The following is a 20,006-nucleotide window of genomic DNA, read 5'->3' on the forward strand; positions in this document are numbered from 1 at the left end:
GTATTACTTATAAACTATAGTAGTTTTAAAGGTATATTATCTTTGGGTGCCTTTAGTCGGGGCCGTACCAGGGGGTGCTACATTTGAAAAAAAATGTTTTTGGATGGGAAATTCCCAATTTTACCTTAAATTTCCCTCTTCTTATACATCATGTACAGTGTACACATGCGCATAGTACCATTTGCAAGCTTGGTTTATTTTGAAGTGAATGACATATGAACCAAGATAATCGGATGAACAGAATTGAAGCAATAGCTACTTAAGTGAAAGACCAAATAGAAAAGTCAAGAATCTAAGTGTCAACACTACATAAGACACATTTCTATCGATTACATTTAAACTCGAACCAAGTCATCATTTTTATTTTTATTTTTGTATTCAGCATCCTAATTTGCATAAGAAAATGTACTTTTCTTTTCCGAAGCATGAAAAAAGTTAAAACTTGTTGTCCAGTGTTATCACTGTAACTTATGAGATATTTCTGGTATGCATACAAGGAGTATTGCAATGCTAATTAATGATAACCTCAGAGGTGTTGTCGCACTGTCTTTTTTGCTGGTTCTTGCAGCATTACAGTGTGTTTGAAGGGGCAATACCAGACTAAAGATACTTTTTGAGTTCTAAGCTTGTGGTGAGCGTAGCAACAAATAGATTGTTACCATAGGATTCGTTACAACAGCCATTTTGACATTTTGAGCATGGTTAAAGCAACATGTCTTATATTGTTGGGACAATCATAATAAATCTTGTGATTGTCTCGACAATCATTCTATATGGTATTTCCAACTATATAGCAGCTGTATAGTTGCAAGTAGGCCCACAATAATTGGTATAGTTGTTAATATCATAAATATGTCTAGGACAACCATAAATTTTCTTGACCCAGCTAGAGATTTTTAATAATATAATATTGTACTCCGAATCATAATTCTTGCTGGCGCTATATTAACAAGTTACATTCAACGATAATTATGCTTGAATATACCAGTAACAATACCGTTTTTAGAATTTATTTTTATCTAATCCTGTTAAATCCTACTCAATTGATATATCATGCTCATATCTATTGTCATTTTTATAATACTTTTTTTCTTTAATTCACTCGATACGATACATATTTTACTACTGTACTTTACTTATTTATTATTATCTGTAGGTGAAGTTATTAACTGGTGTAATAACTTACTATGATGTCTAAAATGGGAACCATATTTACAGTTACTCCCAATTTTTCCATCTAGGATCTTTCCTAGGAAAAGAAGGGACTAAAATTGAAGTTTCAATATATATATATTAGATCAAAAGAACTAATATATTTCAGTCAAAAATTTTCTTGTACGCCTTTTATCTGGAGAACCGAGTGTACCGAAACTATCACTTAACTCAATGATGTGCTTATTCCGTCAAAAAACAACAAAAAAAAAAAAAAAAACTCGATTTAGGGCCATTCAAAAATTTTGTGGACCCTGATCCAAAAACTAATTATTGGCCAAGATCGCAATCTTTTGATACATTTTTTTGATCATTCCTAAAATTCTTGTTTTCATAGTCTCAGGGAATTTAATGTACCGATGTCACTGGGTTAAATAATGAATTATTGTAGTTTACTTACACATGGTAGGCCATACGTGTAAATACTATACAGTATAATTTAAAAAAAAAAAATTTGAAAATCCTTATATTTATCTTCGCAAATCCAGTAAATAATGCTATAAATGATTCATAAAAAGTAGTCTACTTTAATTGTTTTACTTAGATTAGTACTAGTGTCTCGTGTACATCAAGTGAAGGTGTTTAGTTTCTATGGCTGATATTTCCCAAATTAACATAGAAACTTGAAGTGGTAGTTCAGGTTTTAAGGAAGCACGATGGCTCATTGGTAGTGTGTTTATCTTTGGTGTGTGAGGTTCCTAGTTCAATCCTCAGTCAAGTAAGTTTGTGATGGACAACATCGTGCCTATGTGCTTTCTCGGGGTATTTCTGTTTCCTCTTATATTCTCATTCCACCAATTATTTCATCATCATTCACCTGCATTAATCACCCGCCTCCCTTAGTCTAAAGGGCATAATAAAATCGTGCGATACTAAACTGAACGGTTTCATTTCATTTCCTTTTGATTTTAGTACAGAGACTAGAATGGAAATTGAACATGCCTTTGCGACTCTTAATTGATTGCAGAAAAACCTCTTCTCGTTATCAATTACCGTTTTTTTTACCGGATCAACGTTAAACCTGGAAGTAGAGATGCGCACGAGTCGAGACACACTTTGTAAAATTCGAGACGAGTCGAGACAAACGTATTTATCAACACGAATTTTCGAGTCGAGACGAGACAGGTCCTAAAAACCTCGACTCGACTCGAATGTCTCGAAAATCTTTCTATAACTTTTAATATTATATTGAAGAAAGTACTCATTCAGAAACACTCGGCACGAGAATTTCGGAAACTGCAGGACTTGTCAGGTGTTCAAGGAGTTTTGTGGTGAGTGCAGTGTTGCCAGGTTTCTTGATATTCCAGGAGATTTCCTGGTTTTGTAAGTTATCTCCTGGTCTACTGATTTTTCTTTTAAAAATGTTAAAAACTCCTGGTTTTGCGCATCATCCAAAAGCTCTTAGAAAATGTAGTCTTCAGAAACCAAAAGGAGTTCTTATCTACAGATGAAATGTACTTTGCAGCAAAAGTTTCCCTATCCATGGCATCAAGAAATCTCCCAAATTATGGACTGCAAGATTTTAAACTCAGGTCTCTTGAATTATATATTGAAGCAGTACATCACATTCGAGAGAGATATGAGATCCTCTGTGGCTAAGCGGTTAGCGTACAAGATTTTGGCGTGGAAGGACCGGGTTCAATTCCCGGTGGGACCTTATGTAGTTCGGATTCCACGTTAATCAGTAGATCTACGTCTAATATAGCCTCGCTGTTGAACGGGACGTTAAACTCAACTCAACGCAACTCGAGAGAGAGATATGCTTCATGATTCTGTCATGAAACATTTAGAGATGATTAGCCCATCAAATGAGATAAAGAAGTCGCTCCTCTCATAGCTTACTTTCCTAATGATATAGAATAGAGTAAATTGCAACAAGTAGACACAGAATGGCGGTTATTGCGAAACACAGATTTGTAAACTGAAAATGATGTTTCTATTCAAGATTTTTGGATGCTTGTCAGGAGCATCACTTCAGATTTTGCTTAGGGGGGATAAGACCCTTTGTTATAAGTAAAATTTCGCACATTTCATTGATTCACTACTACTCTATTGATAAAATCAATATAAATCTCCAACTCAGGGAGGGCAATTGCCCCTCCCCGTCCTCCCCAAATGACGCCTCTGATACTTGTTAGAAAGAAAAGTAGATAGCCTTACCACTTAATATTTCCGAATTTATCCACATTTGTTATGTGTTTTTTGTGCCTTCCTCAAGAGTCACTGTAGAAAAAAGTGTTTTTAATAGTAAATTTGATGAAGGCGAAACAGACAGACTTGATACCCAAACTTTGCAAGGATTGCTGCACACAAGAAGGCTCACTTCTAACAAATCATGCTAGGATCCCCTGTGAACCGCTCTCTGACCAGCAGAGTCAGTGCTAACATGTACGAAGATAAAGATGATTAACCTTTTATTGGTAAATATAATCATTGATGGGTGGACTGTTTGCCTTGTAAAAAAAAAATAATCATCCTAATTAACATCTTTAGATTTTAAGTTGTATCTCCTGAATTTTTCCTGGATTTTGTATAAGAATTTTCCTGATTTTCGAAAAATTGGTTGGCAACACTGGGTGAGTGTCTTCAACAAGTGGCGAAGCTATGGGGAAACGACGTCCAAACGTCGAGGGGTTGGGCTCCTCCCACCTCATTACATTTGTCCGACGTCGTAGGCTGGGCAGACTGATAAAACAGGACAGGCAGCGAACTGCGTCGGAACTAACATCAGAGTTTAATTAATGGTGGGCAAAGTACAAGTGTGTCTGAACTAGTGTTGTAAAATTTCCGGAAATTTTGAACATGTTGGTTAAAAACTTTTTTTATTTCTTTCTTGAAAAAGTGGAAAAATTGAAAAAATAAAATATTTGTATTAGATTAATTTTACTAGCAATCATATTTTTTTCTTCAAACGTGTAACTTCAAAAATTTCAATATTGCCAATATTAAAAAATAGCACTCGAATATAAAACTATTCCAATCATTATTTATATATTAAAATACTAGATTTACGCGTATATGTTTGTCCCCACAGAAAAGTTTATGTTTGTCTACAGTCCTTTCGACAATGAGATCTTGAACTCACAAGTGCTAGAAACGTGCCGTTTTCATTGGTCGATTCCAAAATTTTGTGTAAATTGTCCAGTTCTAATTGAATATTTAAAAACAAAGACAACATGGCCATTAGTTCTTTATTACATTTTTAGGGGTACAGTGGAAGTACTGAATTTTTTGTAAAAGTAAAGCATCATACTCTATGAGTTATATATTCCAACGTCGCATAGTTGTATATAGGGGTTGTATATCTCTCAGGGGTTTGTTTAATGGCCAAAGGATAAGAAAACGAAGGATAACCATTCTCCAGTCTAAGATGAATCTTCATTGTTTGGAGAGTTTTTTCACAATGAACTCCGTATATCTCTGATATAATTAATTATGTGCGTAATTTATTTATTTATTACATAATGCATGCAAAAAGAAAGCAAACACTGGTCATATATGAATTAGAAATTCCAACTACAAGTGGGCTCAAATCTTGCAAACGGTGCGAAATATTGAAAAAATAATAATCGAAAAAATTTCTCGTTTATGATACCCCTTGCCGATTTTTATGAAGGCGTACTTCACTTGTATCTGTAAAGGGACATGTACAGATATGAGGATTGACAAGGAGATTCATGCTCATATGTGAATGATGCGCTGTGTAGAGAGCGCAGGTTCAGCTAGTTGAAAATTAAGTCTGCACTTATTTCTATTATGCCATTTATTCGTGGATGTGCATTAATTACAGAACTTTTACAGTTACATACAAGCCTACCAACATGAAGTGCTTCTGTTGCAACAAATAGGTCTCTTGAATGAAACTGAGTTCTTAATAGGCTCTTTGATCTAGTGAAGTTTTGTTAATTTTAACCAAATCACTTCTTAAGAGAAAGAGCAGTAGGCAAACTTCACTAATACTCATGCAATAAAACATATAATTACTATTAATATTTTAATATAGACACTTATAAAACTTTATGTACAAAGTCCTGTATGTAGAGGTCTGCGCGGATGCGGATATCCGCATTAAAATGGGTATTTGCGGATATATATCTCTTTTCTATGCGGATAGCGGATAAAATTGCGGATAATGTTTCCTACATTTTTTGTACCAAAAAAAATGCTGTGAATTTTCTGATAATGGTGGAAAGAGCATTAGAAACGTTCGTTTTAAATTAAAAGTTTTAAAACCAGTTGAAAATACTGAAATAAAAAAAGATGTGTGTTTGAAGCTTGTGACTCAGTGACAGCAGAAGGACAAAAAATGACACGAGAGAGTTGTCCTTTTATTGCTGTTTTCAATATTTTTAACAGCCGTTTTGTAGGTGAATGACATCTCTAACCTAAACAGAAAGAAACGACAGGCCCCATCGCTAATCCTCAAGTACCGCTATTTACTGTAAACAAGAAAAATAATTGCTGCCAAAGCCCCTCTGATAAAGCTGAAAATTTTCAGACCATTCGCTTTGAAGAGGAAGAAATGTCTTCAAATAAAGTTTTTCTAGCCTGAGAGGTCAGGAACCAAATCCCTAATTTAAAACACCGATCCCCTTCCATAAACTGAAAACTGGTCAGCAGAATTATCTTTGCCTTTTGTGACAAACTGGAGAAGCGCGTAGGACACCGAAATAGTAAACAAACCAAATCATACGCTCATCTTTCTCTCTCCCTCTCTCTTAAAAAAAGAAAAAAGAAAAAAAGAAAAGAATCTTCACTGTTTCCTTTGAAGTACAGCAGATACTGAATGCACGTTTGCGATCTCACAGATTTCTCTCTTCGGAGAGGTGACACGGACCTCATTGAACATTCCGAGGTATTGGAGTTTTATAACAGCAATTGTTTTCTCTCTCTCTTTCTTCTTGTGTGTATGTGTATATGCATGTACGTTCTGGGCCTCTGGTAAAGAAAGAAAGAACAACCAATGCGTTGTTTCTCCTACCCTAAATGTGTCCAACAATGAGTGGGGGCTGCAAAGAAAAGCAGTAAATTCTAAACTTCCTCTATTGCCTCTTCCCGAAATTAACGGTATAGACTTCCTATTTGTATTCGAAGTTATTTTCACTTCTAGTTTCAGTAAAAGCTTGGTCGTGAAAGCTTGAGTTGATTTTGAGTTTAACGTCCCGTTCAGCAGCGAGACTATATGTGAACTGCACCTTGTCACAAATACAGGTACATGTTCCATTATATAAAATTTGGAGGTTCGGTGCGCAAATGAAGGAACTCCCACAATGAAGAACGTAGGATCTCTCTCCCCATCAGCCATGCATGAAACTGACCATTAATAATCAAGCTGTGCATTAAAGTCTATGAGACGTCAACTAGGTTAAGCAATATTTAAGAACAACGTATGAATATCTATATAATGTTTTTAATTGAGATCAACTCTAAAACTGTTAACAGCCTTTTTTCAAATTACATGTTACAATTGGAACGTATTCATTACGTATTATCTTCTTTATATTTGTATATAATTCTCATACTTCATCATATTATTTAAATCATATTTCATCATTTATTTCACATATCGTATTTCTTTGAGGGCTGTTTCATGAAACTAGAATTAAATTCTCACTAATATATGTATATAGACAATCAATACTAATATATAAACAAAATACTAACCTAGTTGCTCCAGCTCGAACTGATTTTACTTATTTATTTTTCAGCTGATTATTAAATTTTAAATAGAGGCCTAAACATAAATACAATCATAGTTGGTTTTAGTTTTCGACATTGGATCCGAGGCTTTACTCGTTTACAGATACATATTTCTAGTATATCTATTGTCAATCAAAATCACAAATGTCTTCTTCACCATATTTGATAATATCAATTTCTTTTAATTTCGATTCGAAAAATGTTTTAATATTCTTTTAGATTTTAATTTAAAGATCATCTGATGCAGACCGGTATGCCTCTCACCATCATCCAAGAATCGTGTAATGCGACTGTTCAGCTATAAAATAGCGGCGCATTACATATGATACGTGGACCTACCGATTAACGTGGATTCCGAACCACATGAGCTCTCGCCGCGAATTGAACCCGGGTCTCCCACGCCAAAGGCGTGTACGCTAACCGCTTAGCCACGAATGAGCTTGGTCGTGAAAGCATGCATTGTATTGCGTTGTTAGTTTCGTCACTTATTTTTTTAAAAATTTAGTGCAATTACTGGTGCCAGTGTCAGTTCGGGATATGTGAATGTGTTTGCAGTCCTGTGATTAATTTTTATTTCTTAATAACGATTATTTCTATTTCGCCTTTGTGTTTAGAACAAATGCCCCTTTTTTATGAGTAATGATCAAGTTTAAAAACTTAGTGACGTGCTCTAAAATTAGTCGATTGAGGGGATATTACCTACGTGGCATTATTTTGGCCCGATATCTGCATTTGAAGATCTTGGGTAAGTGCATAAATCGTTCATTAATTTCTAATTTGTATCTGCAGGGTTTATATTGCATTTTATTTATCGTAGTTGGTATTTGATCACGAGGAAACTGATATAATATATTGTTTCGTTTGATTCAGAAAACTACGTGTATTATAGAATATGTAAGTTGTATATATTTGTTATCTCATTATCTGCAGATGCGGATGCGATATTTTGTATCCGCGCAGACCTCCACCTGTATGTAAACAAACACATGTTCTCTAGTGCGACAGATTATCTATTACAATCAAAATGAAAGTGACTATGTTTCTAACTTAATAACTCCTGAATCATTGGACCGACCTCGATAAAATTTTCAACATAGATGATGTTCGGGATGATTTTTATCATTTCACTTTGAAGATGCAACTTGAGAGAAGGGGAAAGGGGAGAGGGGAAAATGGCAGATATTAGTGTCGAATCCATAATTTTCGGGGTCTCAAAGATGAACAGTGACTCTTCCGGACGTTTAAATCCAAATTCATATATATATATATATATATATATATATATATATATATATATATATATATATATATATATATATATATATATATATATATATAGAGAGAGAGAGAGAGAGAGAGAGATGATCGAAAATGGCCGTCGAATCCATACTTTGCGGGGTCCCTGAGATGAACAGAAGATGCCGTTTAAATCCACAAATTCAGCCCCATTAGTACTCCTAAGGGCGAACGTGAACATGTAAAGGTAATTGAAAATTACCGACAGTAGTGTCGAATTCATAATTTTGGGGCTCTATAAGTTCATTGGTGACAGTTTTGGTGCCCTTTATGTCTAAAATGAAACGTATTCTCCCCATGCAAGGTATTCGGCTAGTCTGTAATAATAACGAACGGAAGTTTCACATATTCAACCCTTTACTATATTTGTCGCTGCTCAAATTTACTCACTTGTGCGGTATATGTGTATATGTGTAAATAAGTTCATTTCTTTTTTTTAAGTTATTCGAAAAACATACAAATAATAAAGAGGGAAGATTTTACCAGAAATTAGGAAACTAAAAAGTAAAATTAAAACCTGTTGCTTTAAGTATTTTTCCTGTTAGCAAAATACATTCTATATATGCTGCGAACATGTTACAGCAAATAAGATTACTAGCATCAGACGAAGAAATAGTTTTTAAATTATATTTTCCGGCTTTTGCTAATATTCCCGAACATTTTTTAATTAATGGGTTCAAAATTTTTGGAAATTTTTACCGACCTTGATAAAATTTTCAATATAAATGAGGTTCGGGATGCTTTTTATTAATTCACTTTGAAGGTGCAACTTGAGGGAATGGGAGGGGGAAATGACAGATATTAGTGTCGAATCCATCATTTTCAGGGTCGCTGAAATGAACAATGACACTTCCGATGCCTTTTAAATCAAAATTCGGCCTTACAACTTGGAGGAGGAAGATATATATAAAAATTATTGAAAATGACCGATATTAGTGTCGAATCGATAGTTTTCGGGGTCGCTGAGATGAACAGTGACACTTCCGGCCATTTAAATCGAAATTCAATCTCATTAGTACTCTAAGGGGGGATGGTGACATGTAAAGATAATTGAAAATTACGGATATTAATGTCGAATTCATAGTTTTGGGGCTCCATAAGTTCATTGGTGACAGTTTTGTACCATTTGTGTCCAAAATGAAACGTATTCTTCCCGTGCGAAGAACGGGTATTCTGCTAGTCTGTAATAATAACGAACGTAAGTTTCACATACTCAACCCTTTAATATATTTCTTGCTGCTCAAATTCACTCACTTGTGCGGTATATGTGTGTATGTGTAACAGAGATGGAGTGGGTCAGTGGGTCAAGCTTTCTGAGTGGGTCGTGTGTCAACAGCATGTGATCCACGGTGACTCACCACCCACCCTGACCCACTGCGACCCACCACCCACCGTGACCCACTGCAACCACCACCCACCATGACCCACTGCGACCCACCGACTCAGTATGATCTACCGACCCTCTCTGCTCACTGCATTGTAGACAGTATCTTCTGAAGACTGGTAAATTTGTCTTCATTTTACTTTCAAGACTTTCATTTCCCTTCCTTTTCCACTTGTTTCTGTCTACTTACCTGAGGTGAGTATATCTAACCAAGTGAAAAAAGAACTTCAGGACTTTGGGATATTGATATTTTTAATTGTAATAATAGCAATAGCACTTAAACTACTACTTGGATTTCGAGATCTATGAGTTTTTAGAGGAGCTAACTACTGGAAAAATACATTTTTGAATCACTGTAATATATAAATTATTATATAAAACATTGAGTATAACTATGTGTGCCTGATCATCACGGTCAAATTGCAAAGTCAAAATGAAATTACTTTTGGTATATAGTTAGGTCTTAATCCAAACTGGGATATTATATTGCTTTTATTATAATGCATAATATCTTAAAGAGATAGAGAGGATCCGAATTTTTGCGAAAAAAAAAAAAAAGAGTATCTCGCAAACCGTTAAACTTACGGAGCTGAAATTCAATATATTAACTCTTTATTGAAAATAAACAGAATGTGCCCTAACATTTTTCAAATTCTTCTTTATGTGTGTGTGTGGGGGGGGGGCACTTTCTATATATGGAAAATTGGTAGTGAATTGGTTTGTAAAAATGATCGATGTTATTTAAGTAAAAAATCAGAAACAAAAATACAGTGCTTGGCTTCATATATCCATTACTTTCTACTATAATAATTGCTGAAGCTTATGTTTATTATATGGAGCGCCTACAGCACAGGGCAATCAACCCAAAAACTTGTGACTAAAATAGGCATAAAATTTGTACTGTAAGCTTAATTACACGGAAATTTGAAATTTGGATTGTACGCATACTTGTATAGAAAATTTTACACTTTTTTCCCTTTACGTTGGTCTACTCACCTTGATTTGGAACTCAAATTTCATCCTTTTTTCCACTGAAAAGTATTGATAATTCAACAAAGAAATAATTATACTATGATAATTTAATTGAAATTCATCGTAATTTGGCGCATGGCAAACAGCAGTGTGGTAATTGAAACGGAAGGAGGGGAAATTCCCATTCACCTCTGAACACTTTCCAGGAACCTCGTTCCCTTTTGATATCTAGACGGGGTAGGGAACTTGGTTATAGCATCAAACCTTCATGTGTAATTACAAAGATTTAATTTATAAACAAATAAGAAATCATCAATTTATCAGGCTTTAATTGATAATTTATTCACAAGATTCCCTATCGAAGGCGTGGTAGATGAAGTTTCTGTTCTCCATGAGTCGACATTGCCAACTGACATGGTCGATATGGAAAAGATGTTGTATGCTGATAGAGAGATGATACTTCTTGCTGAGTATTTCAAACCTGACCAAGAAAAATCGTTTTCAGACTTAAGTTTAACAAGTAGATTGTCGATGAGAAGTTGCAGAAATCGGGTAGAAATATTATCAATTTCCACGACAGAGTGCGAACGGGGATTTTCCCTTTTGAATTTACAGATGACTGATATTAGAAATAGACTAAGTGCTCAAACATTGTCTAACTTGTTGTTCATCAATGTTAATGGCCCACCGCTAGACAAGCTCAAAGTACACGAGCTAGTTATTTCTTGGCTGAAGGATGGACATCATTCCACTGCGGATGATTTACCACGAAAAAGTTACCAACAGGAAATAAACCCAATTTCAGGTTTGTTTTAAGGTGGAAAATTACGAGTTATAGAAAATGTATACTTGTATTATTAATGGCTTATTTATGTTATTCAACTTTGTACCTAATTTTTAATAAGTATCTTCTTTGCTTTAGGTAAAGTACTTTGAATAAATATTCATAATAATTGCAATTATGCATATTTGTAACTTAAATTTAACGTGGTGTTTTAGTGATTACACAAATTACAATTATGAGCATACTTTATGGAGATGCTCTCACATAGGGTACCCGAGCACCTTTATAAAATATGAAAAACTGATTTTTCAAGATTTTTGAGAGAAAAATACTGTGAACTGAGGAACCATAACCTTTTCCATATTGTACAGGAGTATTTTCCTGCGAATAGAAATTTCTTTTGGAATGCGTTCAGAAATTAACACTTGCAAGAATACTCTCTTAGTACAAGTATATTTTAGGCACACACTAATTTCCCCCCACCTCGAAATGTTTCAATTTCCTCACTGACAAACACTTTACCGTTTTATATCGTAAAGGTCAGATCTACATTTTTGTAACAGAGTGGTGCTTGAGGGATTGACTAGAAATTCAAACTCCTATTAATGACAATTTCACAGTCTTGTTTTATTACAAGTGTAAACTCTTTAGTTAGTACAGAAGAGGCCGTGTGTCGTGTTCAGAGTTGAGGACGATGGATTTTGGTGAGTCTGAATAGGTCACAGTGGATGAGGGAGGTTCATGGTGGGTGGTGGGTCATGGTGGGTCAGAGTGGGTCACCGTGGGTGGTGGGTCAGAGTGGGTCACGGTGGGTGGTAGGTCATGGTGGGTCGTGGGTCAAAGTGGGTCATGGTGGGTCGTGGATCAGAGTGGGTGATGGGTGGTGGGTCAGTGGGTCATGGGTCAAGTTTTCATTGACCCACGCCAACTCTGATGTGTAAATAAAATCCTCTCTCTTTTTGAGTTTTTCGAAAAATATACAAAGAATAAAGAGGGATTTTACCAGAAACCAGAAAACTAAAAATTAGAATTAAAACCTGTTGCTTTAAGTATTAGCAAAATACATTGTATATACAGTAGGACGTTGATAATCCGAACGTCAAAAATCCGAACTCGGTCCCTAGAAGCTTTTTACATTTTGTCTTAACGCTTGCGATAAACAAACAATAATGTGTCCGTCGACGTTGTGTGAAGTCAGTGTTTTTACAAAAGTTCATTCATATGTAATTGTTTGTCATACATATTTTTATTTTTATTTTATCTTAGGCCTATAAGTTTTAAGTGTGACTTACAAGATCAGTGTAATTTAGTGTACGAACAGGTTCTTCAGAAACATTAAATGTAAGTGGCCTTTCGTACTGTATTGTAATTACTGTATGTACTGAATAACCACTGTATCGATAGAGGAACATACCGTACAGTATATGTAAGCCTAAATGGCATTTTTTGTCATTTTAGAAAATGCGAACTACCTGTGGTCCCAATTAGTTCGGATTTTCGACTTCCTACTGTATATGCTGCAGACATGTTACAGCATTAAGATTACTAGCATCAGGCCAAAAAATAGTTTTAAACTATATTTTCCTCTTTTTGCTAATATTTCCGAACAAATTATTTTTTCTAATGGATTCAAAATTTCCGGAAAGTTTACATAGAACATATCTCTATAAAATATGTCTGATTTAACATATTCGAATTCTGTCGAGGAATTTGAAGCTTAAAATATATAAAACGATAATCATGCCTGTTGTTCTGTATGGTTGTGAAACTTGGTCGCTTACTCTGAGGGAAGAACATAGACTGAAAGTATTTGAGAACAGGATCCTGAGAAGAATATTCGGACCCAAGAGGAACGAGAATGGGGAATGGCGGAAGCTTCATAACGAGGAACTACATAGTTTATACGGTTTACCCAACATTGTTAGGGTCGTCAAGTCTAGGAGGCTTAGGTGGGCAGGTCATGTAGCTAGAATGGAAGAAAGTAGAAACGCTTTCAAAGTCTTGACTGGTAGACCCATAGGAAAACGACCATTAGGAAGACCTAGGCGCAGATGGGAGGACAATATTAAGATGGATCTCGCAGAGATAGGAATACAAAGTAGAAACTGGATGCAATTAGCTAAGGATAGAAGTCAGTGGAGAGCTTTTGTGAACGCGGCACTGAACCTCCGGGTTCCATAGGCCATAGAGTTAGTTAGTTAGTTTTAGATTTAACATATTAATTAAATCTAGTAAATACAAAACACTTTTAAGTTTGAAAGCATAATATAATAAAGTATTCGAAAATTTCAATTTTACCCAAATTTTCCGTTTCTTTCCAAGCTCGGGAGAACCGTAAAAAAAATGTTCTTTTAAACCCAAAATTTCCGTTTTTTCCCAGGCCTTCACTACACTAGTCTGAACATACATTGCACCGAACACTCCTAACGATGGACGTCCGCAGTCGATGACCCATTCATGTGTGAATGTTAACACCACGACATCGGCAACTACGACGGAAATGAACACGTGACCATCGCCACTGGACCTTGGCACAGTGACAGAGCGTTGCATTGTCTGATGAATCCCGATACCTTATTCATCATGACGATGAGAGGATTCGAATCCGTCGTATTCCAAAGGAACAGCTCCTTGAGACTTGTACAGCGAGACGGAGACAAGCGGGCTGCGGCTCATTTATTATCTGGGGAACATTCACGTGAGCATCCATGTGTCTAGTGGAGCTCGAGCAAGGCACCATGACGGCCAAGCGTATCGCACACTGCTTGCAGACTACGGACACCCCTTCATGATGATCATGTTTCCCAACGGTACTAGGATTTTTCGACAAGATAATGCACCATGTTACAAGGCCAGGAATGTGATGGAGTGATTCTAAGAACACAGGAGCGAGTTCCAAGTGATGTGCTGGTCCCCCGACTCTCCGGATATGACCTCCAATCGAACACATCTGGAATGTGATTGAACGTGACGTCACGGCGCATCGCCCCCTCCCCGGAATTTACGGGAATTAGGTGACCTGTGTGTGCATATGTGGTGTAACTCTCTCCGGTGACCTACCAAGGATCATTGCGTCCATGCCAAGACACGTCGCCGTTGTTATCCGTTCCAAAGGTCGACATACTGATAATTAGGTAGGTAGTCATAATGGTCTGGCTGATGTGTGCGTATATTTTAACTCGTGCATTTTGTCTCGACTCGAATTTCGAGACGTCTCGACTCGAATTTCGAGACAGAAACATATTTTCGAGTCGAGACTCGAGTCGAGACAACATTTTCTCGAGACGAGTCGAGACAGGCTTAAATCTCGACTCGACTCGACTCGTGCGCATCCCTACCTGGAAGTGGTTGATTTCCGCCACTATTGATTTGAATACAGGATTAAAGAGACGATGCTATTCTTAGAACGCTAATTTTTTTTTTAACCCACTTCCTGCTATCTCTTATTGTAGATTAATATTGAAACCGAGAACTGTACTATGTTTCTATTACATCCAGTTTTATTAGAGAGTTGCAGGGGCTGATCCAGGACCGAATTCTGGGGGGGGGGCGGTGGGTTGTCATACTGCTACTTTTAAGGGCTCCAAACTTTGGGATGGGTTTTATTTATATATATAAAATAAGAAAGTTTCCTTTTCTGGGGGGGGGGCGATCGCCCCGATCGCCCCCTGGACCCGCCCCTGAGTTAAGGGCGGATTCTTTCTATCTATCACTGTTTTCGTTTTATAATGATTAACGTTAAAACTAGAAAAGTTTTTTTCTTACCACTTCCGATTTGAATATAACCCCTCCACGAAAGAAATTCGATTCCTAACGTTTAACCCTCTACATCGTGACCAAAATTCTTGAGATCTTTTGTTCGGTTCTTGAGATCAATTCATTCAGTTCTTGAGATCTTTTGTTTCCCGGATGAATGAACACACAGACAAGACATTATAAATATCTAAAGTAGTTTCGGTAAAGCAAACTGCTTTAAAAACAAGAAAGAAACCTAATAACCGTACTACGTATGGGACGTATAGCTATAAGGAACACTTGACGGATATGAACTGTCGCAACGAACGAGTGATAATGTTCTTGTTGTTACATCATATGTTATTTTCACTACCAGGTGACAAAATAATTCAAACAAAATATGTATGTACTGTCTTACCTGAAACAAAAATTGCCCAGAAGATAAGAAATCGACAAGACATGTCAGAAAAACCGGCTACCGTCACTACATAACAACAACACGATAAGCTTGAACTCTTCCAAGTCAAGTGAGTTGATACATATGTCCATTAAGCATTGTTTGCCCCGGAGACCAGTTACTCTTCCATATATTTTTGTGTTTTCTTTCCTTCCTTTTCTTTTTCTCTTTCTGTAATGCCATCGTGAACGAAGAACGGTTTCCGTAGCGGCCACGCTACTTAGAATTCAGTGTATATGCTGTTGACGAAGTATCACGCATGTATCACTAAACAAAGAAAGAAAAGAAAAAAGAAGGAAGCCAAAAAGGAGAGAAAATTATTATTCCTCCCACAAGTCTTGAGGTCAGAAAACAGGATTTTTAAAAATGGTATCCTCATTTTGTCTTTCTAATTTTATAATTACCACTTTTCTTATCTGTTTATCTCTTGGACATGCCGACTAACCCAGTGTTTGCCTAACCAATTATGAAGCTGGCGGTAAGCACGACTATTCTACGCAGCATTTTTAAAACCCATTCTGATTCTGCGTTCTTATGTTGCATTAAATTCTTCAGTTTTAATCTCTTTAGGTCTAAGAAAAGATTTTACTGGTAATTTTCCAGTTCCATTCGGCTTTATAATGGTTTCGTATTAAATAATCATTAAAAAAAAATACTTCCTTTTACCCCATAAGTTTCCATTCACTTGATTGTCCATGAGCACGGGTGTCGATCCGAAGGAGACCACGGGGACCTGAACTCCCACAAGTTTACTTGGGTTCTCTTAGGATCTGGATATCTGACAACGAAATATACATATCTCGACGCTTCTTCCCAAGTTATATAGAAATCGACGCCACTGTTCGTAACGCACCCGCCGAAAGTAGTACCATATCTACTAGCTTATCTTGGCCACTGATAGCTCTATTTCGGTATAACTTTGTTTAACGTGTACTCCTAGACGTCTGTTTAGACATCCCCCACAACCGAATTTCACCAAAATAGTCTCAAAGGTTTGTGCACAAAACAATTTCAAAGTATTTAAGAATTAATTTGGACATGCTGTCTAAAAGGCAGCCCGCTCCAACTTCTCCAATTGGTGCCAAAATTGTCTCAATCGTTTGTGCACAACAGGAAGTATGAACTACTGGCATATCCAGTTTAGGCACCAGTCCCTAGTAACGCCGATTGTTGCCAAAATGGTCTCAACCGTTAGTGCATCGTTTGCGCACATTTATGCATTCAAAATTTTCGTTTGTTCACAACAAGAAGTGCGAGACATTCGGTATATAGTTTAGGCTCCAGCCTCCCTTTCACTTCCGCCGATTGATGCCAAAATGATCTCAATCGCTAATTCAAAATCGCTATTTCACAATGCAAAAAACAAACTGTGAAATACTAGATTATCTAGTTTAGGCTCCAACCACCCACCAATACCGATTGGTAGCGTGCTCAAATTAGTTTTTGAATACCTTAATATTACTTCGTGCACAAACCAGAGATGGAGTGGGTCAGTGGGTCAAGTTTTCTGAGTGGGTCAGTGGATCGTGGGTCAACAGCATGTGACCCACTGTGATCCATAGTGACCCACTGCGACCCACCACCCACCATGACCCACTGCGACCCACCACCCACCGTGACCCACTGCGACCCACAGACTCAGTATGATTTATCGACCCTCTCTGCTCACTGCATGTAGACAGTATCTTCTGAAGACTGGTAAATTTGCCTCCGTTTTACTTTCAAGATCTTCATTTCCCTTCCTTTTCCACTTGTTTCTGTCTACTTACCTGAGGTGAGTAAATCTAACCAAGTGAAAAAAGAACTTCAGGCACTTTTGGATATTGATATTTTTAATAGTAATAATGCAATAGGACTTACACTACTACTTGGCTTTCGAGACCTGTGAGATTTTAGAGCTAACTACTGGAAAAATACATTTTTGAATCACTGTAATATATAAATTATTATATAAGAAATTGAATGTAACTATGTGTGCCTGATCATCACGGTCAAATTGCAAAGTCAAATGAAATTACTTTTGGTATATAGTTAGGCCTTAATAAAAATTGGGATGTTATATTGCTTTTATTATAATGCATATCCTAAGGAGGTAGTGAGGATCCGAATTTTTGCGAAAAAAAAATTAAGTATCTCACAAGCCGTTAAACTTACGGAGCTGAAATTCAGTGTATTAACTCTTTATTAAAAAAATAAACAGAATGTGTCCTAGCATTTTTTTTTAAATCTCTTTATGTGGGGAGGGGCATTTTCTATATATGGAAAATTGGTAGTGAGTTGGTTTGTAAGAAATATCGAAAATGATCGATGTTATTTAAGAAAAAAAAATCAGAAACAAAAAATACAGTGCTTGGCTTCATATATCCATTGCTTTCTGCTATAATAATTGCTGAAGCTTATATTTATTATATGGAGCGCTTACAGCACAGGGCAATCAACCCATAAATTTGTGAGAAAAATAGACATAAAATTTGTACTGTAAGCTTAATTACACGGAAATTTGAAGTTTGGATTGTACGCATACTTGTATGGGAAATTTTACACTTTTTCTCCCGTTACGTTGGTCTACTTACTTTGATTTGGAACTTTGAAATTTCATCCTTTTTTCCACTGAAAAGAATTGATAATTGAACAAGGAAATAATTATACTATGATAATTTAATTGAAATTCATCGTAATTTGGCACATGGCAAACAGCAGTGTGGTAAATGAAGTTGAAGAAGGAGGGAAATTCCCATTCATCTCTCAACACTTTCCAGGAACCTCGTTCCCTTTCGCTTTCTAGACGGGGGAGGGAACTTGGTAATGGTATCAAACCTTCATGTGTAATTACAAAGATTTAATTTATAAACAAATAAGAAATCATCAGTTTATCAGACTTTAATGGATAATTTATTCACAAGATTCCCTATCAAAGGCGTGGTAGATGAAGTTTTTGTTCTACATGGGTCGGCATTGCCAACTGACATGGTCGATATGGAAAAGATGTTGTATGCTGATAGAGAGATGATACTTCTTGCTGAGTATTTCAAACCTGACCAAGAAAAATCGTTTTCAGACTTAAGTTTAACAAGTAGATTGTCGATGAGAAGTTGCAGAAATCGGGTAGAAATATTATCAATTTCCACGACAGAGTGCGAACGGGGATTTTCCCTTTTGAATTTACAGATGACTGATATTAGAAATAGACTAAGTGCTCAAACATGATCTAACTTGTTGCTCATCAATGTTAATGGCCCACCGCTATACAAGCTCGAAATAGACGAGCTAGTTATTTCTTGGATGAAGGATGGGCATCAATGTATACTTGTGTTGCTAATAGCTTATTTGTGTTATTCAACTTTGTACCTAATTTTTAATAAGTATCTTCTTTGCTTTAGGTAAAGTACTTTGAATAAATATTCATAATAATTGCAATTATGCATATTTGTAACTTAAATTTAACGTGGTGTTTTAGTGATCACACAAATTTCAATTATGAGCATACTTTATGGAGATGCTCTCACATAGGGTACCTGAGCACTTTTATATCCTATGAACAACTGATTTTTCAAGATTTTTGAGAGAAAAATACTGTGAACTGAGAAACCATAACCTTTTCCATATTGTACGGGGGAATTTTGCTGCAAATAGAAGTTTCTTTTGGAATGCGTTCAGAAATTAACACTTGCAAGAATACTCTCTTAGTACAAGTATATTTTAGGGACACACTAATTTCCCCCCACTTCGAACTGTTTCAATTTCCTCACTGAAAAACACTTTATCATTTTATATCGTAAAGGTCTAGTGTTGCCACGAGACGAGACATTTCTCGTGTCTCGTCTCGTCTCGTCTCGTAAACGAGAAGAGGCATGAGACGGGACAGAACTCTCTTAGACGAGACACGAGACGAGACGGGACGTCTCGTGAAATGTCTCGTCTCGTCTCGTGTCTCGAAAGTGAAAACGCTGGCAGGAATGGCCAAGATTGAAATCGCCAGTGGTCATATAGATTGCAAAAGGAAAATCCCCTTTGTGAGAAAACATGTTGAAAAGCCTTCATACAAAAGTGTCCTCTGTCCATTGAATGAAACAATCGTGATACATGAGCTTTCAGGAATATCATCCTTAATGTCTTGTCCCCAATTCCCCTTGCTGTAAACTGAGGAATTCTCATTTTTTTATTTCTGGCTGGAATGATGACAAACAAAATCAAAGGCAGGGAAGATTTTTACAAGGTCAAGAAACCGAACTACCACCACCATCTATTCAATTTGAAAACTGGGTAAGGTCAACACTTGTCTTTATTCTCTGGTGGCGGTATTCTTTTTGCTATATGAACCGAAAACGGCAATTGAAGTATGTCATCTTGAAACTAAAATTTTGTCTTCTCTCTCTCTTTATCTCTCTCTTTCTCTCACTCTCTCTCTCTCACTCACATACACACACACATAAAAACACACTTTTACCATTTTACCAATCGCTCGC

At 36.4% G+C, this 20,006-nt stretch overlaps 1 protein-coding gene across 1 annotated transcript in view; it reads right to left on the bottom strand.

Moving 5' to 3' along the window:
* Positions 1–15,681, bottom strand: part of LOC145684711 (pancreatic lipase-related protein 2-like) — a 67,870-nt gene extending 52,189 nt beyond the window's left edge. Inside the window, exon 1 of the mRNA XM_081757088.1 lies at positions 15,502–15,681. Within this exon, the coding sequence (XP_081613214.1) occupies positions 15,502–15,544 (43 nt within the window). The 5' untranslated portion in view covers positions 15,545–15,681. The remainder of the gene's footprint in view (positions 1–15,501) is intronic.
* Between the last annotated feature and the right edge of the window lie 4,325 nt (positions 15,682–20,006).

Source organism: Thermobia domestica, chromosome 5 (genome assembly GCF_964235325.1).
Source record: "Thermobia domestica chromosome 5, izTheDome1.hap1.1, whole genome shotgun sequence".
NCBI classification, from domain to species: domain Eukaryota; kingdom Metazoa; phylum Arthropoda; class Insecta; order Zygentoma; family Lepismatidae; genus Thermobia; species Thermobia domestica.